Genomic DNA, 26,466 nt, shown 5'->3' with positions numbered 1-26,466 from the left:
AAAGCTGCGCAACTGCGCAGTTCCGCAGCAGCGGTGCTCCCCAGTCTGTGGGCGGCACTCCCGGGGGCGGTGCGCAGATGCGCACCTCCGACACCCCGGGAGGAGGCTGCCCGGCAGAAAGCGCAGCTCTGGCAGCAACAGTGGTCCGGCGAGGAAGGCGATGGGGGCGTGTCAGGGAGGGTCCGGTTTCCCGGCGTTTATACCCGCCGCTCCCACCTGGCGGGCTCCTCCCTGGCTTCCCCCCAGGTGTCCCTTAAAGGCCCAACACTCACTGGCCGCCAAACGCCAAAGCCAGAGCAGTGCCAAGAGTTTTAAAAGAGTCCCGCTGCGGTGCTCCTCAGTCCGTGGGCGGCACTCCTGGGGCGGTGCGCAGATGCGCACCTCCGACACCCCGGGAGGAGGCCGCCCGGCAGAAGGCGCAGCTCTGGCAGCAACGGTGGTCCGGCGAGGAAGGCGAAGGGGGCGTGTAATCTTTGTATTAATACTATTAGATTTGTATTAATCTTATGTTGCACTTTTTAATGAACAAAAATGCATACACATGTTTTTTAATTATGATATTTTACGGTACTGCATGAATCCCCCCCCCCCCCATGGTCCAGCATGGCTGGTTCAGATGAGAGACCTCTATAGAATGCCATGTTGCTCGGACTTCATACCTTCGTGGCTACCAGGGAGCTAGCTAATGGACATAATATTTACAAAGGGTATGGGTATGGATAAACTGTGAGCTCCAGAGGCTCCGAGGACACAGTTATAGCCAGTGGTCATGCTAACTGGGGATTTTAGACATTGTAGATCAAAAGTAGCTTTTTCAAGCTCTAAAACATGCACAGGGTGATGAACACACTTTAAACAGTCATATAGAGCAAGGGTGAACACAGTCTGTCACAATCAGCTTGTGGACCCCACTTTTATGGCCACAGAAGTTTCCCCAGTCTCCCAACCCCCCACCAAATAAATACAACTCAACCCAGATTTCTGACAATGTTTACCGCCAAAATATACAGAAAGGCTCACAAATTGGGGGGAAATTGCAAAAATACCCATGTCTTACTCAATACTGCCCCAAATATGTGCATTCTTTTTCTCTGTGGACCCTCTCAAAATTATTGTTTCCTGTTGTCATTTTGAGAGGGACTGCAGAGGAAAAACAGAGATATTTGGTTTTGCTGGAGAACCATGGTGAGCTGTGTGTATGTATGTGTGTGTATGTGTAGTGGGGGGAAGAAATGCTTTCATGTAGTTTCTCACCTATGATATAGACCACTGATTCATTCACTACCTACACTGCAGTGCAGTCCAATATCCACCTATCAGAGAGGGAGTAAGGCCTGCTAAACTCAATAAGTGTTACCTCTGAGTATTCATGCATAGGATTGCACTGTTTGTCTGATTACTCATTCATCTCACTCAGAGCTATTGAATTAGATTGGCAAGTGGCTTTCTTAAGTCTCATGCAGAGTCATTTCCTCCCCAGCATAGGAACCCCCACAAATTCTTTTTAAATTGATTATGTTGAGAATTGAGCCTGAGACTTTCTTGAATGCAAGGCACATGCAGTGCTGAGTGTTTGACTAGATCCAAAAATAAAGCCAATCCCCCCAATGCACTGTATACTCTTAGATCAATCTGTTCTATTATAGAGGAGGCAATTCACATTGGTCCTCCTGTCCAGCACATAAATAACAAATCATACCAACATTCTGGATGCTCTTGAATCAGAAATACTTCCCACTCAAAGAAAAAAGAAATCAAAGCTGGAAGAACAAACCTAGTTCTAGGCATTTAAAAAAAAAATAACGATGGCTTCTAAAACATATTTAAAAGGGTTCACTAAAAGGTTCCAGAAGAGGCAATTTATATATTTTTTGTTAGAAAAAGGATGTCTAGGGAGTCTGGGGGGCTGAAAGTCACCCTATCATGGAGTTTTCTTGGCAAGATTTGTTCAGGCAGGTTTTCCAATGCCATCCACTGAGGCTGAGAGAATGTGAGTTGCCCAAGGTCACCCAGTGGGTTTCCATGGCCAAAGTGGGATTTGAATCCTGGTCTCCAGAGTCCTAGTCAAACCACTACACCATGCTGGCTTTATTATAATTTTTTTGGTGGTTTTTTTTTACCATTTACCAGTTTATCTTTGAAAAACTACCTTGTGAATGGTTGTCTGCATTATTTTTGCTTTACAAATACACAATCCAAGATTGTGTCTGCTAAGTGATTTTGGTGGGACTTCCTCCCAGGTTGAGATTCACAGAATTGCAGGTAAAGCCAAAGATTCCTGCCTGTGATCCTAAAGATGTGACATCAGCAACTGTAGGGATGGTCCCAGACATTTTAAGGCCTGTCCGGAAGGACATTTCTCCGCATTTCACATAAAATTCTTACGTCTGGGAGCTAAATCTTACAGCAGCACTGGAAATGGGACACGGCCAACACAAGTGGTGACACAGGGAAATGTGAAAACACAGCATGCATTGCTTTAGCATGTTGGCACTACAAGATCTGCTAGCAGATATAGTTACCTCATGCCATTTAATGCTAAGGACAGTCCCAGGTATATGGCAGCTACCTAAGATTCTAGAGAAGATTCAACAGGACTAAGAAAGTAAACCTAAGAGAGACTGATGCACTCACCTGTTCTTCTGCTCCTAACCACAAAGAAAAAAGGGTGATCCACTATAACCTGTGGGTACAGCACCGCCATTCTGCTAATGGCAATCATTCCTGAAGAGGTGAAGAGAAGACAAAGAAGTAAAGTTGAGACAGTTCAGCAATATTCCTCTCATACCATATCTTGCTCTCTTTAGTGCCATGCCACCAATGGAAAGTGCACAAACAGAAATTAAAAATCTCCTTTGCCAACACTGATTGTCAACAAGACAGAGAGTTCACAATCCAATCTAAAATGAAGGGACTTGGAAAGAAATGGATGTGCCTAGTTATACTCTGGGAATGATTAACAACTGGTCGTGGGGCAATTTATTTCTACAGCTAAGAGAACGGCTTATAACTTACAAAAGAAGCAGGTCTTTGGAAGAGAGTTATGATGGCCATTCCTTTTCAAAAGAAATAGATTATGTTCCGCAATCCAGAGGAGTTAGGGTATGCAAAGGTCGAATACACACAACAAAACATATTCCTTGCTCCTTCTACTGGTTCATGGTCATTGCATGCATCCCAGTCTTAGTTTTGTGAAGTCTACATTCTGAGTAAAAAAATATTCAGTACAAATGAAAGTACAAAATTATTCTGGTCACTTAAAAAGAGATGACATTTTGCTGATGGGTTTATGGATGGAACTATCATACCACTGATGCTGAAAAGTTTACACACAAGGGCTATATTATTCTTTAGAGACTGGGGCAAATGCAATATTAAGCTTATGTGCTCTGGGGTTGACATATTGGAAGCCTGTCTTCCAAAGATACATACACTCTCCAAATTTCTTCATCCAAGCACAAAAACCTAATTGCTAATTCAGACCAAGGGTTCATCAAATTCATCTTCTGTTTCACAGCGGACAACCAAAGGACACTAGGAAGTTCACAAGCAGGGCATTAAGGCAGTATTTTATTTATTTTATTAAAATATGTGTATCTCATCCTATAATACAAGGTAAATAAAATGAATTATGAACAGTGCAGAACATTTTTTGCAATGTTTAAGAGTAAAGACTGATTTAATACGTTTAAACCAGGAATGGGCAACTGTGGAAGGCTAGGGGATGCAGTCCCCCACAGCACCTGCTCCTGGAATACAAATCATTTATTTGCCCCCAAATGCCATTAAGGGCATATGGGGACATTTTTACCATGTTTTTGGGTCTGCTGAATCATTTTAGGCCTAATAGACTGGTTTTTTTTAAAGCATGAAAGGGGCAGACGTCATTTCATGTTTCAAGAAAGATCTCTCCTGAGACTATAACTGGGCCACAGACTGGAATCATTGTGGAAATGCCCATCACACCTACTAGAGGGCATTTGGGGGGTTATTTTGGGGCAAAAAAAAACCTTAAATTTTTTTGAATTTTTTGACCTCTGGAAGGGGCCTACAAACATGGTAGAAATGCCCACCATAACCCCATGTGTCCTGGATGTTTTCAGTTTCATTTACTGAAGCAAATTCATCCAGCTACCTAGTTACCTGTGACTAAGCAATTCCTCAAGGATGACCTTAAGCAAGGTTAACACTAAATCAAGGTTTCCACAATGGAAGATATGAGAGCTATTTCAATTTGTTATTTCTGATCTGGGTTTAAGATTCGCTTTAACAGTGCCAGACATTTGGTTATTATGCAAGAATTTATTCTAGACAGGAATGTGGATGTACAGCTTCTTCCTGATTTGTTAACCATGGTTAATGAAGAGCCACTAACCATCTTCATCTGTTCAATATGAATGTGTGAAGCGACATTCATGCACAGTTTAGTTGACTCTGTGCCTAGGATGCTGTCATCCATACCATGAGCCAAACATCAGTCTGGCATTCAGGGGTAGCTGTGTTGGCCATTTAACAAATACAAACAAAAATCAATCAGTGATATAACCTATACACATAGTGATGTTTGGCCAATGGTTATGTAGATGTTATGGGTTCTTGCCACACAGACACAGACCCTGATTCTTATCCCCATAAAGGGAGGTAGGGCCCATTCAGACTTACATTTGACATAAGTCAGTTGTGAAGGCTATGTGGTATATCTAGGGGGCAAGACTTGTCTGTCTTTGCATGAGAACCTCTTCAATTATTTATACTGAATGCCTGCAGAGGGAGACACTTAAAGCCACTCTGCACTATTCCTTTGCAATAGAAATCTCTGCCTTCATTGCATCAGTTGCAGTCAAGGAACGATCAGTGTGTCCTAATGTAATAAATCCATGGACAATCCAAAGATTGAGCAGCAGAAGAAATGATAGAGCTAAAAATAGTCCAGAATGATGAGAACTTGTATTCCTCAGATATCTGTGGCTGAGAGGTCTTAGGGTGAGAAGATTTAATTTTTTATACTTGGTACACAAAGGGAATGCCTTGGGCCAAACATATTAGCAGCAAGACAGGGTTTAGTTTTAATTAAATTTTGAAACCTTTAATAACTCCCCTCTAGAGCTTTATGATTTTGAAGCATTTTATTAACTTTTATTTTTATTGCATTGACATATTGGGGAGGAGGAGGGTAAGAAAGAAAAAAAATATGTCCAGACATGCCCAGGCATGAGAGTAATAGGCGTTTGTACAGCTAGGAGAATGTGCTGCTCTGGTCAGCTGGGAATAGAGCTGATCATAAAGAGAGCTGGCTTTTTCCTTACAAAAAATGTAGCACCTGGGGAGATCAATTCACGATACAGATTAAAGAAGCAACAGAAAATTATTTTCTATTGGAAAAAACACCCAATATTTGCAACTGACAAGCAAATGGTTTGACCATCTGGGCTTTCCATAATTGTTAGAAAGCCAGCCTCTGATCCATTATTCATATACAGTGCCATTATCCAAATGCAAACACATTCCTCCACTGTTTCCAGGTAATTAAGAACCAAAACTATCTCATAGTCTAATCTTATGCTTTATTCTATAGCTGCAATAGTGCTCCAATATAATGTTCCCATATAGAGTTAGCTCTATCCTCCCCATGGTACTGTGTTGGTGGAACATTGTGCAAGCACCAATGGAATCCAAGGTTCCAGGAGGAACAGGAGCAGGAGCAGCTACAGAACCTTTGAGTATACAATTTAAATTATGCACGCACACCACAATTCCAAAAAGCACACAGAGTTGGGATGGCCATTTAACAATTATTCAACAGACAGGTGGTTGTTATTTTAAAAAGCAGTATGCTTTAATTCCCATTTAGACATTATGCAACAGTGCCAAAAGATACTGCTCAAGTAATATCTGAAGTTTAAGTTCTAAATGAATAAGTGCCTCATACCTATGGGAAAGATGGGCTAATAGCTAGAAAGCATACGGGAATAAAGTATTCTGGTTAATAATCAAAGCTGCCTGTAAATAACACTTCCAATGGTGCATTGCTACTAAGTTGTTGCTCACTTATTATTCTGCTAGAGGAGAACCAGAGGATGAAAGATGGTGGCCTAGTTTGACACATTAGACTTTGTATGGTGGAGCCAGGTTTGGCCACTTGTCTCAAAAGTATGGATACATACAGATGGACAAATATGTCACTTTTGCTTCCCCCACCAATTTCATTTTTTCAAAAGAAAATCTCATGTTCTTTTTGTTGACTTGATGAAGGAATTTACAAATTCTGCTAAGATCTAATTAGAAAAATGAAACAAATTTTCTAGTCACATCTGTATTGGCCAACCCAACAGCTCCAGTTATTTCTAGTAGGTGCCAAAACTGCAGATTACGTTATATTAACCAATCTTCCCCAACCTGTTGTCCTCCAGATGTGTGGGGCTACACTTTCTATCATCCCCAGCCACCATCACCTTTGATTAGGCTGGCAGGGAATCATGGGAGCTTTGGGCCACCTGGATGGCAACAGGTTGGAGAAGGCTGATTTAGAGCCACACTGAAAATGCCATTCATATTGGCTCTACCATGACTTCTTGATTTAATAGAAGGCTTATTTAATGTGCAAACAATACTTGTAGCAGCAATGGCAGCAGCAACTGTTTTTCAAAATATACAGGGAACTTCACATACAACTCTCCTGTAATTTCATTAATTTCCTAAAAGCACATTGATTTGAATTCAGGACTTTCTAGCTCTTAGATCATGCTCTTAACTAGGGATGTAACTCTTTACTTATGTTTCCTCTCAAGGAAGGCAACAAGGAATTTAAACTATTTTCTTCCAGCATGATGAAGTCTTTCCAAATTGTGCAGTTTTCCAAAGCTTTTTCGTAATTTGAGACTGATTCTGTGCAAAATTTACACATAGTTATTTTGCAGAGAAAATAGCATTTTCTGCACAGAAAATAATATTTCTATGCAGAAATACTGTTTTCCTGTGCAGAAATCAACCATGTGTAAATTTTATGTAGAGTAAATTCCTAATTATAGCATTTTTGATGCAGGAAACAGCATTTTCTGCATGGGAAACAATATTTCTATGTTGAAATATTTTTGGCAGAGAAAATCCTGAAATGCCAATTTTTGTGCAGAAAATGCTATTTTTTCTGTGCAAAGCAACCACATGCAAATTTTGTGCAGAGTAAATCCCAAACTGTAAATATTCTCATAAATCCTATTTATCAGGGTTTCTCAACACTGTTTTTTACCATTTTAAAAAATATTTTCAAATCTAATCCCTACTGTTAACCAGTATATTATTCTAGCTAAGAGCTTGTGCCTGTCATTAAATTTACAGTGTGAGAAAGTATGTACCTGAGGAAGCAGCTGCTTCAGAGCCTTCTTCATTAACTTCAAGAACAGACTTGTGAACTGCTTTTGAAAGGTAAAGGTCTTTGTTGTCTGGAAGAGAAAAAAGGTGAATGAATAATAAGAAATACATGCAGGATTTTCACCCAAGATCCGTTAATCCATTTCTGCTAACATCAGAGAAAAATGGGGGTTTGGCATAAATTTACAACTGGAAACTAATGTGGATGGATGCCATTCATTTCACTGGGATTATATGGTAGAAGTTAATCTGTTATTAGTTCTCTTTCTCCTACAATCTGCAATTTTAAATATCCAAATTCTGTGCATTACACAGAACACAACAGAAAGTACCACCAAATAAACATAAACAGACAGGAGAGAACTACTGTTTTAGCAATGAATACTATCTTTACATTTTCATGCTCTTCTACTCCATTCAGATGACTAGTGCTGGTTCAAGATGTTTGTGTATGACACTTCCTTCTGACTCAAGTCACCCTCGTCGATTTCCCACCTATGTTTGGGACAGATGATAAGAGCTAAGAACAGACACTGCAGAAAGGTAGTTCTTAACTATGGTGTATGTGTATGACAGATCAAAGAAGAATATGCTAAAAAGTAAAGAAAGGGAGGAAGTAAAGAAAAAATAATGCTCACATCTGCACTGAATCAGCTGAAAAGAATCCTGAAGAGATTTCTTGTTTTATAGAACACAGAGCAAATATTATACCTAAAGGACATCTAGTCTGCCTCCAGATGATAATCTATTTAAAACACTGTATATTCACTAGTCAGACCAACCATAAACTGGGAGTGGTCAATTGTGGTGGTGGTGGAGCGCACCTTGCTAATGTACCCAACACAACCAGAAATGAATGATGTTTCTTAAACATACACACACACCAAAGCAAAAAAGATGAAAATTCTGTTGAAATTGAAATTGAAAATGAAGTGACATCATTTTTGGTTTCAATTTCAGCTGATTTTTAACCTTGTTTTGCTGAGGGGTTTCTTTTTTAGGTATGTAGGTGACTTGGAGTGGAGAGCACTTTGCAGCAGTTTTGAGCCTTTTGGGTGTGTTTGGAAAACTGCATGAAATTTTAAAAATATTTTTGGGAGCTTTGGGGGCATCAAGGGCTATTTACAGCCCATAGGTTCTGCTTTGCCCAGCCCTCCCCTAGATAGAAAGTGGAGAGCTTTATGGAAACAATGTTGCTAATTGCCATCAAGTTGACTTCGAATTATGGTGACCTGATAAATAAGAGACCTCCAACTCACCCTGTTATCAACACCCTTGCTCAGGGCAGTGGCTTCAAGTGAGTCTTTCCAATTGGAATATAGTTATCCTCTTTTCCTACTGCTTTCCACCTTACCAAATATTAAAGCTTGCCTTTGGTATTTGTAGGGAATCTATTCTGGATCCCCCCGCAGATGCCAAAATCTGCAGATGCTCAAGTCCCATTAACTTCAATGGTGGTACGGCTCCATGGCCGCGCCATGATTAGAGCCAATGGCATTTTGCTCCCTAGCTACCCAAAGCCTACCTCACCTTTCTCTTTTCCTCCAACTCCTCTTCCTTCTCCTGTCATCCAGTGGGCAAGGCAAGGTCTGGAGGGACAGGAATCATGGTGGCAGAGCCTCAGCGAGGCTGGAGCTGAAAGGGACCACGAGGTCATTCAGCTGGACTCCAGAACCTCTCCTCAGGAACACCACCCTTGGACCTTCCTTCCTCCCAGGTCTTCCAGCCCCAACAGACACCCAAGGCATGTGGTTCCCATCACCCCCATCAGGCCTGGACAAGCTCCTCTGACCACCTCATTGTTCATGCACTGTGGGAAAGAGGGAGCCCTATGGACAGGGGAACAGACAAAACTGGAGGAGAGCTCATTAAGGCCTGATGGGAGTGGTGGGAACCAAAAGCCTTGAGTGTCTTTTGGGGCTGGAAAACTGGGAGAAAAGAAGGTCTGAAGGTGGTGCTCTGGAGTGCCGCTTCCCAGGGGAGGTTCTGGGGTCTATCCAAATGACCTCATGGTTCCTTTTGGTTCCAGCCCTGCTGAGGCTCCACTGCTCCAATTTCTGTCCCTCTAGGCCCCGCCATGCCTGCTGGGTCACAAAAAGGACAAGGAGTTGAAGGAGGAGAGGAAAGCAAGGTAGGCTTCAGGTGGGGGGAAGAGCTGGCCCCAGAGCACACTCCCAGGAAGCAGGGCCTCCCTCAGACCTTCCTTCCTACTGGGTCTTTCTCCTCCTTCTCTCCTTCCTGCCACCACCTCCAACTCGACGTCTTCTTCCTCTCTCCTCTTCCCTGCTACCATCACATCTTCATTCCTCCTCCTCTCCCCCCTCCACATGCCTGCCACCCATGGATGCTGGATGGCAAGTCCGCCAATACGGAGGGCCTATATTGTTTTTGTAATCAGTCATGTCTTCTCATGATACAATAGTGGTTTCAAGCCTTTGGTCCTGCAGATGATTTGGACTGCAGCTCCCATAATTCCTGACTATTCGTCTAGTTGGCTAGAGCTACTGGGTGTTGAATGCTAAGACAAATGGAGGAACAAAATTTGGGAACCACTGTGTTAGAAGATTCTCCTGTGGAAAAAAAATGTATAATACTAAAAAGCATGGGCCAGGTCACTTTGACTCTGCTTAATAGTGTTTCCAACTACATCTAGTTCTGTTAATCCTTTCTTGTCCAAACTCCCAAGCTTAGAATATGTTGTGCTTCCTCAGCTACACACAGCTTCAAATGTTCAGAGCCTTTGGAAATTACCATATACAGTACTGAATCAGATCTGACCAGCAGTTCTGAAACCTTTGATTCACAGATGCTACTGGACTAAAACCCATTGAATCCCTGACCATTAGGTATGACTTGCTGTGACTTCTGGGAAGTGATGTCCAGGTCTACCTACAGTCTGAGCTCTATTTATTTTGATGAGATGAACTTAGCCAGTGTCACAGACAGAGGTCTTTCCTACTATGTATCATCTGATGGGGAGCCAGCATGCTGTACTGGTTTGAGTTTTGGACAAGGAACTTGGGAGACCAGGGGTGAAATGCCCATACAACCATGGAAACCCAGTTGGTAATCTTGGGCAAATCAGACTCTTTCAGCCTTAGAGAAAGGCAACAGCAAACCTCCTGTGATGGGAGTCACCATAAGTCAAAGTTGACTTGAAGGCACACAATCAGAAATCATCTGGTGATCCCAGTAGGTGGAGAGGACAGGTTTTGAATTGGGGTTCTCACTGAACTATGTCCTTTGCCACCAAATCCAAACAAATGAACACATTCAAAACAAATGTAAGAAGGGGAACAGGTCCTTACAAACCAATTCATTAGCACTAACTCAAAAGGGAGCAGATGCTGTTGAACCAAAGCCATTGGACCATCACACTCTAAATCAGGAATACATGGTCAAAAGCAAAAGCAATAACTTATACTGTACTCATATGTTAGCCCACCTGCTTAGACAAAACATTTTTAAAGCAACAGGGAGGCAAGAGGAAAGGAATCTTGCAGTCCCTTTCATATTCCTGCCTGGCTGATAATTAAAAAGGAAACCAGCATCTGTGAGAAATGTAACAGCACCAAGGTAGATCTCCAAGTAATTCAAGGATAGCCTTTCAAAAAGAAAGCTTCAAAACGATTGCTAGGTATTTAATTTAATAAAGCAAACAGTGAACAACCTTTCTAGCACCACCTGGGATGTCTCCTTTATTCATGGAGAAAAACGAGGAGCACTAACGCGGAGCCCATTAATCTTTTCTATGCTTAATGCACTACTATAAATAACGTAATCTTTTAATGGTGGAGGAGTTAATTTGTCCCAGAAAAAAAAAAGTATGTGGCTTTCAGGTTCTCTCTTGGCTTTGATAAGGTAAAGAAGCAAGAAAGTATAACTCTTCTAGAAAACATTCATCTCTGGGATGAAATGTAAACCTAATTCAAGGCTGTTTTTGTGGTTTATAGCTCAGTCCCAGGACTCACTGCATCAGCACATTACAGAAGCTAAATAAAAGTGTGTTAAGATATTAGGTGGAAGTTAGGTTATTGGCATATAACTATAGATTAAGAGGAAATGTAAGAAAAATAATTTCCTGAAACCTGGAAATGGTGTGAATGGAAAACGAGAGCTTTATGTTTTGACTTTGTCAGAGTCCATGTATACATGTTAGTGCTGTTATGTGTAGTCATTGTAGTCCAGTTTGACACCATTTTAACTGCTATGGCTCAATGCTATGGAATTCTGGGATTTGAGGTTTTGTGAGATATTTAGCCTTCTCTGTTAGACAGTTCTGGTGCCACAACAAACTACAAATCCCAGAGTTCCATATGATGGATCCATGGCCATTAAAGTGGTGTCAAAGGGGATTATTTCTGCAGTGTGGATCAAGCCTATATCTTAGTTATGGAATTCCCACTAGAGATTCAGCCAGCCCCCTCCCGGCTGTCTTTCTGCTGACAAAGATATTTTCATATAGTCATGCATTACCCTTTTAAATTGCTGCAGCAGACTGAACTTGTAATGGGATATATATGTCTGTATTTTTTACTACATTTTAAGTGTGTTTTAAAACTGTTTTTAACTAGTGTTTTTGAACAGAATTGTTGCTTGTTCTTTTCGACTTTTGTATTATGGTAATAGTTTTTTAGCTGTACTTTGTGCTCACTTGTTGTTAGCTGACTTGGAACTATGCCAGGAAAAAAGTGGGATATAAATAGAGATTACAGCAACAATAACTTTTACATGCTCTACTTGTGGTCTTTAGTTTCCCGAGAGAGAGAGAGAGAGAACTATACATCAGGGCAGGTAATGTAAGACTTGAAGGCCATATTGGTGAGTGATATGGCAAGTCACATATTGTAGTATCAGAGGCCAAGCCCATATCACAAATGGCCCCCTTGGCTGGAGGGTTCTGGGAACTGCAATGAAAAAAACTAACTTTTCTCAAATACCTGACATTTTGTGGGAAATGCTGTAGAAAAAATGCTGATATTGGTATCTTTAAAAACATGTTAAAAATTCATCAACCAGAGAGGTCAGAGCAAAGTGGCTAGAACTATCACCTTTTATCCTTGAAATATGAACAGTATGTGCTTGAGATTCCCTCCCCCATTGCCCGGATCCAGCTCAATCGCCCTCCCCCACAGCATAAACAGTTATGGAAGGGCAAACCTTGTGACAAATATCAAGTCTTATTTGGTTCTAAGAGCTGTGCTGTGAGAGATGGTTTCTTGTGGATTTGTCTTAAGAGTGTATGGCAATAATATATGAAAGCCTGTAAAGCTCACAAGCCAGACTGTTCATCCTTAACATGAAATGCTGCCTAGTGGAATCAGGACATTAAGGGATTCGCTTGGCTGACCACTCTTACAGGCCTCTGAATGTCATGTCTGTGGGATGAAACCAGACAAAAGCAGCTTCTACAAAGCAGCAATGTTTAAAGGAGGAGTAGAAAATCTGTTGCCCTCCAGAAATTGTTGGACAGAAACTCCCAGGAGCCAATGGAGAGGAATGATAGGAGCTTCAGTTCACCAGCATCTGAAGAGCCACTTGTTCCAATTCTTGGTTACAAGGTAGCACCTTTGATGTGTGCAGAGTTGTCCTTCTGCAAAGTCCTAATCTCCTACCTTATTGTGGTGTGGAGGTAACCTTAGCTTCCCAAACATTATGTCAATGGACAGTAAATCTGAGCTCCTTCTACCAAGTTAGTAAGGCTTCAAATATTTGTAATCCAAGGACGAGACTAGATAAACAAGGAGAGGTTTATCACCATATGAATTACCTCCAGGTGACAAATTGGTCATACCAATATTGCGCTGGATACTTTCAATATGTTTTGAAGGAGGAACATCAATGAAAATGCATATGGAGTGCCTTTCCGTTATAGTGGTCATCATCAAAATTTTGGGCCATGGATTTCATAAACACACAACAACTGCATTTAAATACTCAAATGCAGGGACTTTTTGAAAATATGGGAGTTCTGATGGGCATAGTATCCCTGCTTACTCACTAGGGCTACCTCATGCACATCAGTAGAGGGTCCAGTTCTGCAAACAACATGGTCAGTACAAAAAGAACCAGTTGTCCCTACTAAAGTGAGAGAGGCGGGCAACATTTATCCCAATGGGCATCCTGTCCAGGTTCCAAAGCTTAGACTTTCTACTAAAGAGTGTACTAATTTCAGATAATTATGTAGGGACACCAATAGCTGCTGCTGCTGGATCATGTTATGAGACCCATCCTTACTACAAAACAACATGCATGCTGAAATGTGACATTCAAAACTCAACTTAAGATGTGATTGACTGAGGGTCCACCCTATATGACTAAATTTGTTGAAGATCTGCTAATCAAACACACATATACAAAAGCCCTTGTCTTTTTTCCAGAACGTATAGTCTTACAGAAGAAAGTGGGGGAAAACCCACCTACACTCAGAGTAGAACACAATTTTTATAGGGTGCTAGAATAACTGAAAATATGGGTAAAGGCACAGAGTACCTTTTAGTTTATGTGCTTCCTCTTTTTCTTTGTGCTGGTAAATTCTAAAGATAGCACTTCTGGATTTAGTTAATTTTCCTTTGGATAAGAAATGACTGGAAGGAAAAGGTTTGTAAAAGAGCCTACAAAATTTAGCAGTCTGCAAAAAAAGTTTACTAGGCTGCAAAGAGATTAAAAGCTTGTCTTTCTTTAGTGTCTGCAGGGGTAGTGAAGCCTGGAAGTACTGTATATGCTTCTCACTTCTCAACTGAATACATTTAAAATCAGCCTTTACCAAGAAGATTGGTAGAGGAAATGTTGAATGCTCCACCTGTCAGTCCACTATTGTTCTATGATAGATGGGCTGCTTACAGCTACCACATTAAATACAAAACTGGTGCCATATTTACAAGAACATAAATGGGGGATCCGTCTCATGGCCTCGATGTCACTGTGTCAATGAATCCATTCTGGGCTGTAGTCTGACCTTTAAAGGAGCCATCCATGTTGAACCTGCTTCGGATTAAGATTATCACTCCACTCACATGGAAACCACTATCCATCACAGAAGATCCTCTAGAGAGCAAATTGAGCTGTTCCAGTTAATGTAAAGTCGAAGACTTTCATGGCTGGCATCCATAGTTTCTTGTGGGTTTTTCGGGCTATGTGGCCATGTTCTAGCAGAGTTTCTTTCTGAAGTTTCACCAGTATCTGTGGCTGGCATCTTCTATGCCAGCCACAGATGCTGGTGAAACGCCAGAAAGAAACTCTGCTAGAACATGGCCACATAGCCCGAAAAACCCACAAGAAACTATGTTCCAGTTAAGCTTTACCAATCCTCTGCTTATTCTCTTTAGATAAAGGTGAGTCACCTTCTACAAGCCCAGATGGGCATCAAATTTTAAAAACACAGAGACATTCCCTACTATCAGATCACCTTGGGCAAAAGGAACATTCTAAACAGTAGAATTCGTTAGGACTGGCAATCTGCCCAACACAATAATGGTTGACCAGAAGCCTAATACCATGGCTATAAAGATTTAAGAACATTAGACATTTCCAGCTTACTGGACAGAATAATACAAATAATCTTAGTCATTTGAGAGTCATGTGGTGTAGTGGTTTGAGTGTTGCGCTTGTGCTCCAAGAGACCAGGGTTCAAAAGCCATGAAAATCCATTGGGTGACCATGGGCATGGTACACACTCTATGTCTGAATAAAAGCTGTGAGAAAATGTGAGCAAAGGTATACAAAATTGTGAGCAGAGTGGAAAAAAGTGGGGAAAAAACCCTTTTCTGTATTTTTCTCCCTTTAGAATTGCTAGAATTGCACAGCAGTACATTAAACTGAGCATGCAGCTAATTTAAAAGCACACAGAAAGAAGAGTATATCTGTTGGACATTTTGCCACTAGGAGTAACCATAAACAGCAGCATGGTAACAAATGGACTATGCAAATTCATGAAAGGAGAAACAAACAACTATTTGGCTCAGAATGTAGGTCAACTGTCAGGATGCTAGAGATGTACATAACCCTATGATTATTAGTTACTAGACTGCATGACTTTCCAGAGAGATAAGACAATTTAGATGGACTCATGGGCTTGAGCATGCTTCCTGCTAGAACCACAGCATTCTAACTGGATTATACTATGCTTATTTTGGCATCAATCCTTAGGCCCTTCAGTCTGTTCTTCCCCATCTATGTAAGGCAGGGGTAAATAACTGTGGAAGTCTAGGGGACTCCAAGGAGACCTTGGAGAGATCTATACCCCGCCTCTCTGTACTTGCTTCTACATATACACTAAAAACCATGTTTTCCCCCAAATGTTTCTAAATAGCCTATAGAGCACAAACCCTCATAATATTTCTGAATCTTCCTAGGCCAGTTTGGACCCCGGTGAGGTCTTAAAAAAAACAGGATCAAATGTCATCTTCTGTTCACTTCATGCATCATAAAAGCCCTTTCCTGGGCACATATTGTAGAAAATAAAATGCCATTATAGAGCATTTTAGACCAATTTTATTTTTTGGTGAAAAACATGGCCTTTAAAAAACAACTCTTAAGGGATTTTTAACTCTAAAGTCCTCAAAAATATGGTGGAAATGCTATCCACATCCTCTTGGGGTGATTTTGGGCATTTTGAAGTGGGGAGGAGCAATGTTTTTGCAACATTTTTGCATTCTTTTTAGACTCTTTGGGTTTTCTGGTAAGTAAAAAAAAATCGTCCTAGGGGCCACATCTAGTCTGTGAGCAGAATTTTGCCCACCATTGATCCAAGGAGCGATGGCACGGCGAAAGAGGCCCAAAACACCTATAGATTGTCTGGTACCTCTTCACACACCAAGATTTGCTGTACTTTTAACTTTCTGTCTTTCAGAGGATTTCCTTGATTCAGATCTAGTAAAAACTCTTTTGTTTTACCAGACATATTGTATTAATATAAAATTTTATAATGGTCTTTGTGACATAGGGAAATAAAATAAATCTGACTCTGACTCAGTATAATAATCAGTAATTCTTCAAGCATTATCTTCTGACAGCAGATCATATAAAAGTATGACCAAGGAGATTTCTGTTTCTAAACCAGATGGGTAGGGGAAAAAGTCTGATCAGGAGAGAACACAGGGGACACTAGGTCCTTTGGCTTCAGATAAGAGTGAAGTAGATATCCCCTGAAGTGACCCCAAATAGATAGAAGGAAGCCACCTCTCCTCTGCTACCTGAATTCTCATGCTATCCTGGCCTGTCTGCTCAGCCCCTTTGACTACCAAACACAAGGATTCCCTAAGAAGGGTTCCAGAGCTACCAAGAAGGCCTTTTCTCACATCCCCACAGTCATACTTGTGAAAGTGCTAACACTGAATGAAGGGTCTTACCTTAGATCTCAGGGACTGGGAAGGCTCACATTTTGAGAGATGGTCTTCAAATACCCTGGGCCTAACCCTAGTGTCTTTTCCTTTGGGTGTGCTATGCAGACAGGTGGAAATCACATGGTTTCTCCCTCCAATGTATGTGTTACTGAGAGAGTAATGCCAAGCTGGCAGCTGTTGAATTGCTGGGCTACTGCCTAATTGTGCTCTCCCAGCTCTGGATTAGATTAGAGTTGCAGGATGTACTCTATTAGTTCCCCTTCCAAATACATGCTCAGATAAATAAGGTAACCCTAGTTCAAATTCTTCATTTTAAATATTAGAAGAATTGGATGTAGGGCAAGGAGAGGACAAATCTGAAGCTCTCCCCTGTTGTTAATATGTTCACAATACAGTTTTTAAATATGTATAGCACCTTTTTTTCTGCTGAGAAAAAATAAAGCTTCCAAAGGGATTCCAAGAGTTTGAGAGACAATGAAATACAGTGAAAACAGCTTCCGAAAGGTTCCAAGATTTTGAAAGATAATGAGATACAATAAAAATTCCAATACTATTTTTTAATATTCTACCAATTAATTGAGAAGATAACTAGGTACAGAGTATCAGAAATTTAAATCCTTACAAGAATAATGACTTTCAGTTAACAGGTAAGGATCCCTGTGTAATCTGTGTAGTTTTAGAATGTGCAAGCAGGAAAAATGAGCCCCATCACTATTCCTTGCAGCCTTCTTCCATCTCCGCATGGAGCTGACCTTGTAATTTTCTGCTGGTGGCTGTGCAGGCTATAAGCCAACTCCCTGGATTGTGCTTATTGCTACATTGAGCCACCCAATACAAATTGGCATGAAACATCAGGTGAGAAGACAAAAGGCATGAGGAAGGGGGATATCCATAAATGGGAACTCTTAATAAGTATTGCAACCAGAGTTAATTGGAGCCAGGAGCCAGAGGTTTTAATAGAGAGAGGCATGACTGATATCTTGTTAAAAATCTAGGCAGTGCAAGAAGGGGCCATTGATCTTGAGAGCTCTTGTTAGCAGTTTCTGGAAGAAAATTCAGGGAGTGCCGGGGGATTTTGTTATTATTAAGGAATGACAGTGTAGCCCATTTTGTGATCATTAAAATACAGTTTTTCTTAGCAAAGTGATGCTTTTTGAAGGTCTATTTCTTTTTGTCTAACTGATATGAACATTTAGAAAGAAAAAGTATTTAAGGTAGCATGGTTTATGCGCCTAATGAATGCATCAAATACAAGTGGGCTACAGTCCATGGAAACTTACACATAATAAAACTTGTTTGTCTTTAAGGTGCCATGAGGTTCTATGTTGTTATTGCTGCTACAGTTTCTACATGCTTCACAAAGCTTTGGGCAGAAAAGCAGTTCAACATAAGTGTGAAAAATAAGTAAGCAGCATTTGTTATTTTTTTCCCGCATTTTCCAGTCATTCTGCCATGATTATTCATTCTCATAGATCTATTTCCACTGTGAAAGGATGATTAAACCCACAGGGTACGAAACATCAAGTGGCTATATCTTCATTTCACTATGCTGAGATATAATGATGCCCCATGTGTGCACGGTCACTTTTAATCCCACTTGCAATGGCAGTCCCAGAGCCCCTGAAAAGCTTCCCTTGAGGTAAGTGAGTCCAAGCAATACCCATGAGGCATATGAGAGTGCAGCTAGAAGAAATTTTACTGCCAGTATTCATAAACAGAAGCACCTCCTAATGCTCAAAGTGAGTTGGATATTACCCAGTGATATAAATAACCAATGGACCTATTCATAAAAACAGAATGGAGACAGTCCTATGCCATTTGTCCTCCACTATAATATTCAACATGTATTTTCAGCCATGGAACAGACATTAACTTCTCTATCTGAGCCTAGGTTTTTTTAACTTGTGACCTTTTATGTATGCCCCAGAGCTCCCCCTCGAGTGGCTAATTCTTGGAAAACAGGAAAACTGTAAGTCCAGAAGCCTCCAAGTGGCATACTCACCAGTAAAAGGGTGTCCTCTGTATCTTATTTTATCCCCCAAGCCACTTTTCACAAACCTTCCCTTCACATCAAGTTTCACTGGAATCCAGAAGTGTGGCTCAGTGCATGGAGTGTGTTTGTGCATGCATGAATTTGCACTATAAATCAGATGTACCCTTCATACCCCACATGGCTGCTAAGCCTTGCCCTAAGAGGTCACCATTCAGCATCTCAGAAGGCAAGTTTGAAACTCTTTATTTGTATAACTGGATGACTGTGGAGAATATTCCTGGGATAGATAAAAGAGTCACCACACCGTAGACTATCCTATGATATGCATCACATCAAACAGAAGTAGTAAATGGTAAATACATATTAACCAGGATCTACTGAAATTTATGGACTGCTTAATCCTGAATCAGTGGTGACTTAAGGTACCTTTTTGAACTAATAATTAATTAATAATAATTTGTTTTATTTATATACCGCTATTCCAAAGATCATAGCGGTGAACAGCAAGTAAGCTAATTAGCAAGTAAGCTAATTTGCCCCCAACAGTCTGGGGTACTCATTTTAGCGACCTCGGAAGGATGCAAGCCTGAGTCGAGCTTGGGCCCTTTTGCTGGTCTTGAACTCGCAACCTTGTGGTTTTGAGTGAATGGCTGCAGTACAGGCATTTAACCACTGCGCCACCAGGGCTCCAACAACAGTTTAATGAACTACAACAGTTTAATGAACATGCAAGCTAGGGGATTCTGACAGATACATGTCCCATAAAACCAGTGACCATGCATGCTGAGGAATGTTAGAAGTTGTAGTTCAAAGAAGTAGCTTTTACAAGCTCTGGCTGTGGTCCTTACTTTCTGGTGCATGTGTAATTATTATATGGACCTGAACAGACAGGCCAAAATAAAGTTGCTTCAGGTCACTTTGGAGGTGTGCTGTTTAAATGACACATGCATCTTAAGAGGCCAGAAGCTGCACCAAAGCTGCACTCCAGTCCTTAGAATTGGAGCGTGGCTTTGGTGCAGCTTCTGGCCTCTTAAGACACATGAATCATTTAAATAGCATATCTCCAAAGGGACCTGAAGCAGCTTTATTCTGGCCTGTCTGTTCAGGCCCATATAATACAGATAAGTATGCGAGACATAAAGGCTGTAAAGCAAGCCATTATCTAGCATATCCTGTACTGTTAAGAATTATATTGAAGAGGTATTTTATGACAAGCAGTATTTGCTGAAATTGGCGACACCCCAAAAGCACAAGATCTAGGCTGATATTAGAAGCTACACAGGTAGGGTTGCCATAAGTCAGGACCTCCAAACCGGGACAAATGTAGGACAACATTTTCAAATGTAGGACACATTTTTAAGAATGGAGGACACACGAAAAAAATTGATGATTTTTTAAAAAATGTTAATATAAATGCATGTTTCTTAGGCATGATCAAAATGGAGGACATTTGGGCATTATTCCTAGACAGATGGCAGAAATGGACTTCCCTTTCTGGCCAAACACCCCTCTCCATTCCAAAACACACACAACAGCACATTTGGGCATTGAACATGGCTTTAATGAACATGGCCTCTTGCATATTTCAGAGGCTTATTCCATAACCAAATCCCTTGGGTTTAACACTTAGCATGGTTTAAAATGGCTATGCATATTGAACATGTCAAGGTGGTTTCACAAGAAGTGGATTTGCCGTTTCAGGTTTCTTGCACCAAGTGTACTTCTCAGAAGTGTGTACTTGGTCAAGGGACTTTGGTTTTTCTTCACTGCTGCATGAGTTTGTAAAAATCACAGCAACGTACATTGCCCATGCCTCAGAGGCTTGCTGATATCAATATCACCATTAAAGAACCAAAAACACACAGAAAAGGCACTTTGGAAGGTGACACTTTCTCGGCTTCTGAAACAGTGCCTGCATGCCTCTCAAGCTGACTCATATCATCATCATCATCATCATCACAACCACCACCAACCACCAACCACCACCACCACCACCAACACACCGTCAAAGCAAGGAGACTTGTTAGCATTAAAAGCACCCAAACACACTTTGAAGGTGACAACATCTCTCGGCTTCAAAACAGTGCCCGCATGCCTCTCAAGCTGACTCTAGCATATATCATCATCATCATCATCATCATCATCACACTATCATTGTCAAAGCAAGGGAGACTTGTTAGCAATTAAAGCATGCAAAATAAAATTAAAAAACCCTTGAGGTCTCTGGCCAATCACCACCTCCTCCTTCTGCTCCCCCCTCCTCCTCTTCCTTCCTCCTCCTCTTCCTTCTTCTCCTCCCCCCTCCTCCATGCGCCGCGCGGCCTGGGGGCGGGGCGGAGGAGGCAGAGGAGAAGGAGGTGGGTGGCGCGGGGCTGCGCTGGGAGGCAGGGAGGGCAGCGTGGGGCCGCGTGGGGAGGCGGGGAGGGTGGCGCGAGGCCGTACAGAGAGGCAGGGAGGGCCGCGTGGGGCCACGCAGGGAGGCGGGGAGGGCGGCATGGGGCTTCCCCCTTTGTCTCCTCCGCCCCAGGCCGCGCGGCCCTCCTCTTCCTCCTCCGCACAGTGGAGGAGGGCAGCGCAGTCAAGCGCCGCAACCCGGCTGCAACCGGGGTTGTCCCAGTTTTTGGCGGCACCCGGGACAGGAGGGGCCTGGGGCCGCCAAAACCGGGATAATCCCGGGTGCAGCAGGTTATGGCAACCCTATACGCAGGGTCAGTCCTGGTTAGTAGTTGGATGGGGGATTACCAGTGAATACCAGGTGCTGTAGGCTATATTTCAGAAGAAGGAATTGGCAAAACCATATCCAAGGATTTCTTGCCCAAGAAACAATATGAAATTCATGAGGTCAACATAAATTAACAGGCAGCTTGAAAGCAGCAGGTGCACACACCCACACAACAGTAGCCCTCTCCAGTTTTCACTCTGCCAAACCTAGTATTACATGGTGAGTCACACAGACTTTTAGAGTTGGAAGGGATGCCAAGGGCCATTTAATCCAATTCCCAACCAGTGCAGGATGCTACATCTGGTAATTGTACCTACGCTTGTTTGAGAAACTTTCTTAGTCAAATGTATTAGTTTTCTTAAAGCATTTAGAATACTTTCTGGGTCAAATTTAACTACAATATGTAAGGAACAAAAATACATAAAACCCCTCTTACCAGACATAGCAGTTAGATCAGCACTTCGGGTAAATACTTCAGTAATTCCAAGGCCTTTCAAAACATCTTTCAGATCAATTTCCTGTTCTATTGTGAACCTAGAAAACACACACACACATAAAAGAAAGATGAAACTGCTAGCATTATTTTCCTAACAAAAGAAAGTGTATTTTGCAGGTTGTTACTAGTGAATCAGAGAAAGAAATTGAATTAACACAGAAGCAGCCTGGAGGGTGTTAGAGGTCACTCCATTTGGGGGAAAACACTTAAAAGGGGAGGGAAGGGAGAAGAGGAAAGAAGGCTATAAATTGCATTTATTGAGTTGACATTCATTAGTATTTTAGTACTGAGAGCTGTCTTGTTTGCAATAATATTCTCAGACGAATTGTTTTTCCAGCCATGCAAAACTATCATTCCCAAAGCCTTAGCAAACAAAATTTGGGGAACAAGGATGGAAGTATTTCTGTCTATAAAGTCAGCAAAATGCAGTAAGTTTTAAACAGTGGCCAAGTGTGAGGTCTAAAGAGAGAACAACCCTCACAGCTCCCAAAAGCACTGCAAGGAAACTATGAAGAACATAACGTAAACAGGAATGCAAATGAGACTTTTTGTTTTAAAAAAAATATAAAATATTTTTACTTGAAATGCCATCAGATTGTCTCACTTAGAAGGGGGTGGGGGGAGGTTCTTTCCCAAAACTATTGAATATCAGCACAAATGAGGATATCTGAATATGTGGACATTCAAATAAATTGTTTATATTGCGTATACATTTGCAGTGCTTGGAGGGGGAAAGAAGACTGAAAGGGGACCAGACAGTGCCCCCATTTTCTGATCTCCCCTCATTTCACCCATCCATTCCTAGCCAAAACCACTGCTTCTCTTTTTTCTTGCCCCCCACCCCACCATTCCCCCTTTTTTCTTCTGCCCTTCATGGACTTTCGTAGAGCTGCAGCTGGTGAAGTGACTGCACAACATTAACAACAAAATGGTGGCATCATACTTGCTGGATGAGGATGTCAAGGGAAGCGCACACAAACCTGCCCTGCCCTCTAGACATTCCAACTCCTGATCTCACCCAATCCCTTTGGAGTGCAAAACACATGTTTAAAAAGGTTTTTCCAAGAAACTGTGGAGTAAAAAGATACATACTCACACAAACACATGCTTTAATACCCTGAGGCATTGAATCTTAAGGAACTTCATGTGTTCGCATAGATTTGGGATTGAGGCAAGTATGAATTCTTTTATAGGTGTGGATTCAGCCTTGGTCATTCTCCCCAAAACCAAAAATGTCTAGCTGTGGATCCATTGTGCTTGAGGTGGGCAGAAGTGCTGTGCAGAAAGGGTTTGGACTTTCTCACGTAAAGAAATAAAAACCACCAAAGTAGGGCAAATGACTCATTAGGCTGTTGTTATATGTCTTTATGCTGGCTCCAGTTTATGGGAATATTTTATATTGTATTAATTGTTTTTAGAAAGTATATGGTTTTATATTGTGATTTTAAATAACTGTTATTAGAATTATTGTTGAACAGCATAATTTGACTGTAATCCTGCTTCGATCCGTCGCGAGAGGTGGGAAAACATAAATAATAATAATAATAATAATAATAATAATAATAATAATAATTATTATTATATCATAGAATTTTCTTGGCAAGATTTATTAATAGGAGGCTTGCATTGCAAAAAGAGTATGACTTCCCAAAAGTCATTCAGTGATTTTCCATGACTGAGCAGGGCTTTGAAGGATGGTTTCCAAGAGTCCTAATCCAACACTCAAACCACTACATCACACTGGCTCTTGGGAATACAAAGACTTTTATTTTATTTATTTCTTCTCTAAATGTCAGAATTTCATACCCTCCAACTGTCTGATGTGGCAGTGACTGTCTCAGTTAATCCTCTGTTGTCCCACTTTTCAGTTGCTTTTAAATGTTCCTGTTTCCCTCTCAACCTCCTCCATAATTATTGCAAAATGAAGAAGTGGTTTGCACTCAATGGATACAGTGGAAGGAGAGGAGAGGGCAAAGTGTGACCCTTCACAGTAGACTCAGGCAAAAGCAAATTGCTGCAGCCTGCTCTAGCTTGTGTGTTCTTAGCTATTAACAACTTTTGACATCTTGACCACACCCTGATGATGATGGCCAGCCCTGATTTTTATCTCTGAAATGATGGAGGATAAGCAGTTTGAGCTCATTCGATGAAACTGATAGGCAAGGAATTCAGAGCTGATAAAAGGAAAGTTCAGAAACTTAGTAACATTAATTAAACATTAAAATAGTTTAATTCCATTTTAATTGTCACTTTTGTAACTTTTCAGTTGTACTGTGCTTTTAGGCTGTAAGCCACTGTGAGTCCCGCTTTTGGGAAAAAACAGGATACAAATAAATATAATAAGAATAAAAATAATAGGTCCAGTAGTAAAAAAACAAACAACAACAACAAAAAAAAACTCTCAGATACATTTATTAAGAAAACTTAAGAATGCTCTTGAAACTGAAGCCTGATTGATGACTTGTAGATTTTGGTGTAAGATAAATTTCAGGCCTAATAGATCTAGTCTTTTATGGTTCCTACTATCTGATGTTTACTATGCCAGTTGGGCTACATTTTATGAAAATAAAGTAATTTCTGTGGGTTTAAATTTTGATTCTCCGCTTTTACTAACCGAAAAGGAGTGTCTTGAATCTATTAGGGTCTGCCTTGCAGAGAAAGAACATCAACTGACATATCCAACTCCTCCCAGAGTGTGTTCTCCAGCAATTCAGGGTAGGATTCAAGATTATTTTCAAACCATTTCTCTGCTGATGTCGAGGAAGGCCTTTTTGTTTGCAAGATTGAATGTACACTCGTGAGATGTGACCAGGGGCAGATATTTGCAGACCCAATTTTTGAATCGTGTATGTCACTGTGATCAAGCTCCAGATGTTCTCCATCATATTGTATTGCTTTGTTCATTGTATATAATTCCAAGGGGGAAATTGTTAAGAAGGACATTGGAAATGAATATCTGTTTGGATGGGTTATCAGTAGGATACTTTTTGGAAGATCAGAACCCGCATATTACCAAGCTAATGGCCAATTTTCTGGTGGAGGCAATAAGATTGTGGTTTAAATTTTAATAACGATCCTGAAGTTTTACTGTAAATGTATGTTGTTGGTGTATGCCTAATAAAGGTTGACTGACTGACTGAAGAAAACTTATAGATTCAGTCCACTGACATTCATTGTCAGAACTGATCAGCAGCTGTTAAAGCCACATAATTAAACTGCACTGAATTCAAATGTCAGGCTGGCTTGATTCTAATTCATTGAAATTAATAAATACATTTCTCCTGCTTTCTTCTAACCATCCCTTTACTTTGTTGTTCCAACCTGACTCTCTCTCTCTCTCTCTCTCTCACCCAAATGGCATCGGGCATGCTTGCCTCCTTTCCTGCCTTATCTGAAGTCACAATACTAAAATACAGTTCTCAAACATTCCTAAAACATGGTATAACTACTACGTATCCCATGACTACATTATTGCAGAATAAAAGCATATGCAACTCCAGTCAATGACAGAGCTTTCAATCAGTGTTAGCTATGAGAGGTAATGGAGTTCATGGGATCATAGAGCTGGAAAGGAATTCAAGGCCCATCTAATCCATCGCCCTTGCCATGAAGGAATACACAACTAAAGCACTATTTACAGACCTTCTGTGAAGGAAGGCTTTTACAGTATTAGAATCGCAATGTCATTAACTAAAAAGGATTTCAGGTTCACTGACAGTCATTGTGGAATGCCTAAGAGGAACACATTGTATACAGGCAGGACTGGTTAATAGGGATCTTCACAAATTCAGATGACAAGGCTAGATTTTATCTTCTTCAACAAAAGCTTAGAAAACACATGTTTAAGACTACCATAATCCACTAGCTAGAACCTACATGGAATTCTGGACGTTGCAGTAAAAAAAACCTCAAACTTTTCCAAGTTCTAAGATCACCTAGCATTTTTTTCCACTGGGCCACAAAAAAGTAGAGGATGCTGGGTCCCTTTCACACCATACAATTATAACACTATGATTCTGCTTTAAGTGCCACAGCTGTCTCCCATGGGATCCTGGGCTTTGGAGCTTGGTGTGACAATAGAGTGCTTTGACCAAGAATTCGAAGTATCCCTCCCTAAACTACAAATCTCAAGATTCCACAGGATGTTGTCATGGCTGTTAAAGTGGAATCATAGCACTATAAATATGTGGGGTGAAAGGTATACTGGTTTTGGAAAATAGCAGCTCCTAACTGGGCATGTTAATCATGTTTTGGATGCAGAATAGAGGACTGCTGGTGAAAGCTGGTCTTTTCCTGACCTATCCTCTAAGGTATATTTGAATGGGCATTAAAACTCTCAATCAGATCAAACAAGCTTTCTTATGACAACAAGACGCTGTACAGTTTAGAAACAAAGATGTCCAATGACATTTACTGGGCTGTATTCTGGAAATATGTTCTACTGCCATATGGAACTCCCTCCCCAGGGAGGTATGCTTGGCCCTCTCAGCCGCAGTGTTTAAACAGGCTTTGAAAACCCACCTGTTTTGAATAGCTTTTAACT

The 26,466-nt window shown here is 41.0% G+C and overlaps 1 protein-coding gene across 1 annotated transcript in view; it reads right to left on the bottom strand.

Annotated features, from left to right (window-relative positions):
- SERPINI1 (serpin family I member 1) overlaps positions 1-26,466 on the bottom strand; it is a 53,085-nt gene that overhangs the window by 4,752 nt on the left and 21,867 nt on the right. The window contains exons 6-8 of the mRNA XM_042458536.1: positions 21,864-21,961; positions 7,353-7,439; positions 2,635-2,724 (exon numbers count right to left, since the gene is read on the bottom strand). Coding sequence (XP_042314470.1) covers positions 2,635-2,724; positions 7,353-7,439; positions 21,864-21,961 — 275 coding nt within the window. The remainder of the gene's footprint in view (positions 1-2,634; positions 2,725-7,352; positions 7,440-21,863; positions 21,962-26,466) is intronic.

This window comes from Sceloporus undulatus, chromosome 3 (assembly GCF_019175285.1).
Source record: "Sceloporus undulatus isolate JIND9_A2432 ecotype Alabama chromosome 3, SceUnd_v1.1, whole genome shotgun sequence".
NCBI lineage: Eukaryota > Metazoa > Chordata > Lepidosauria > Squamata > Phrynosomatidae > Sceloporus > Sceloporus undulatus.
Note: the sequence above shows the minus strand (reverse complement) of the source record. Positions and strands in the feature narration are given on the sequence as shown.